The 2,537-nt window shown below is 43.3% G+C and overlaps 1 protein-coding gene across 1 annotated transcript in view; it reads left to right on the forward strand.

The window, feature by feature from the left end:
* The window catches only part of sec22bb (SEC22 homolog B, vesicle trafficking protein b), a 5,256-nt gene extending 3,840 nt beyond the window's left edge, over positions 1-1,416 (forward strand). The window contains exon 5 of the mRNA XM_080535759.1: positions 444-1,416. Within this exon, the coding sequence (XP_080391885.1) occupies positions 444-598 (155 nt within the window). The 3' untranslated portion in view covers positions 599-1,416. The remainder of the gene's footprint in view (positions 1-443) is intronic.
* The last annotated feature ends 1,121 nt before the right edge of the window (positions 1,417-2,537 follow it).

The following is a 2,537-nucleotide window of genomic DNA, read 5'->3' on the forward strand; positions in this document are numbered from 1 at the left end:
TATGTTTAACTTGGACTACTGTAGCAAAGGCCATTGACATTGTGTAAAAGGACCAGTGGTCTAGCACCGCGGTCTACAGTGCACACATATTTCCCATGTCGGAATGGGTTCAAATTCGGGCCCATGCCCTGCTGACACGCCCTCTTCTCCTTCCATTCCTGTCTGTCTTTATCTCTATCCAATAAAGATGACAAATATGAGTGAGCCTGCCCCACTCAGAAAAAAAAGAGGAAAGGTACCTTGATAGACAATGTGTGAATGTGTTTTGTGCTGGTAATAACCTTGAGGAGATCAGTTGTTGTGGCGGCGTTCTCCTAGCATGTTCTGAAGACAAAAGAACAATGGCTGAGTCACAAATGGAAGCACGTGTCATTCTCACTCTCACTCTCGCTCTCACTCTCTCCCTCCCTCCCTCCCTCCCTCCCTCCCTCCACCACCACCAGCGCTGGACTCCAAGGCCAGTAATCTGTCCAGCCTGTCTAAGAAGTACAGGAGCGATGCCAAGTACCTGAACACTCGCTCCACGTACGCCAAGCTGGCGGCTGGCGGGGTCTTCTTCATCATGCTGATCGTCTACGTGCGCTTCTGGTGGCTCTGAGGGAGAAGACGAGCGAGGAGGAAGGATTGGAGAAGAGAGAAAAAGCTAGGAGAAATATCTGTGAGAGGAAAGAATAGTAGCTCTCACATTCTTTTCGATATCGGATCCCTCCTTTTAATACTTTAAAGACTGTTGAATGAGACACACCTCCTATTCTCCTCCCAAATCACTGTCCATACATATGTCATGTATAATTACAAAATGTTCTGTTTTATTAATAATTACACAGTAGTTCTATAGTGGTTACCTTGGTTCGTGTGCGTGTGAGACTGAAGGAGTGAGTGTGAGATTGAATGAATGAGAATGAGCAAGTTAGAGGGAAAAAGGAAGTTCTTTTCCTGTTGGTGTTCTACCAAAATATGTATGGTAACAGCTCTCCTGTCATTGAATTAATCATCTATACTGTTTAGTAAAAAAAATATGCTATGTACCCAGATAACATCAAAAGGGCTTATGCAGTAACACTATTATTATTATTATTATTATTATTATTATTATTATTATTATGTTGATATGGTGGCTTGGTGGAGATTTTGAAGTAAACTTGGGTGACCACGCTACCCTTGTTATTCGCTCGAGCAGAAAGGATATTCCTCCAATACGCATGAGTGGACCAGCTTTCACCAGACTGGACACATTCACCAGTTGATGTGTCTAACAGGGTTGTTGCTTTCATTTTGAAAATGGTTTCCAAGAGTGAAGACTGAAAGAAGAAAAAAGAAAGCAAGATGAGAATGATATTGTATCGGGCTTATGCGAAAGGTCGGGGGGGGGAGAATTACAACTGAACTGTTTTCTCCTGTTATGAATAAAATAATTTGCACAAAAAGTGTTTCCATCAGAGAAAAAAATCGACCCATACAGTAGAGTCTACCACAGGGTCATGGTCCTGTCTCTAAAAGCAAGAGAGGTGGAAATAGTGTAATTATCTCATCTATGAAAATGAATTCTGAATCCACAATACAATGAATGTGATAAGAACATAGGTAGTAATAGCAGGCGTGGTAATTACAGTATTACACAGTGGTGTGCCGTCAGGGCCAGCAAGGCCTTCTCTGCTGGCCTAAACATCATCAGAATATACATTTAATTTTTATATTTTTTTCTACAAATATGTATTAAATTATTCCCGTAGTCTATTCTCTTCATTTCATAGCTTTCCTCTTGGTTGCGCTGCTTCCAGACATTTGGAGGGCTGGCCTTTAGCTTTTATCCAATCAAATTCAGCCATAATGTGTTGCCAGGGTACCAAGAAATCTGCCCGCCTGCAGATTCAACAGTGGCGGGAGTACAGATTGTAATTTAAAGTGAGCGAGAAAAGAGCTGTGGCGTGCCGTGGTCAGATCTCGAGTTGGCAGCAAATCCAAGCAAATCCGACGAAGGGGCCTTCTGGATGGCGGAGCACCTGATCAGCCCCTTCACGTCTTTTGATTGGATACAAACTATTGGGAGGCGGAGCTAACACACTGAAACTTGATCTCGCTAATTTGTGTAGATGGAAGGTGTTGTTCTACAAGCCGAACCCCGACGTTAGCGACGATATCCATGTAAAAGGACTTATTGGTGGAACTGATCAACTGTACAACAGAGTCATTGAAGTCTTCTTGAGGAAAGAAAGGAGGATGGATTTTGTGTTCAAATAATCAGTTGTTTTGGTGAGTACAAAGCATTTAATGTTTTCTGCAAGAGATGTAGACATACGGAGCGACCCTGGGGTCCATAGAGATATGTGTGTTGTGTTGCCTGGCTCAGTTGTGTGAGTAAGTGGGGGTTCAATGCGATCTTCTAACCACTTCCCGGGCTGCTACCATGGAAAACGACACACCCCCGTGACCGTATGAACACGAGGAAGATAACCATCCTTAAATGGAACCTCGAAACGGTTCTCCTATCGAGATCGACAGACCGCAACGTTCGGGAAATAACTGACGCTTTCGTT

This window comes from Nansenia antarctica, assembly GCF_963989245.1.
Source record: "Nansenia antarctica genome assembly, chromosome: 7".
Classification (NCBI taxonomy): Eukaryota; Metazoa; Chordata; class Actinopteri; order Argentiniformes; family Microstomatidae; genus Nansenia; species Nansenia antarctica.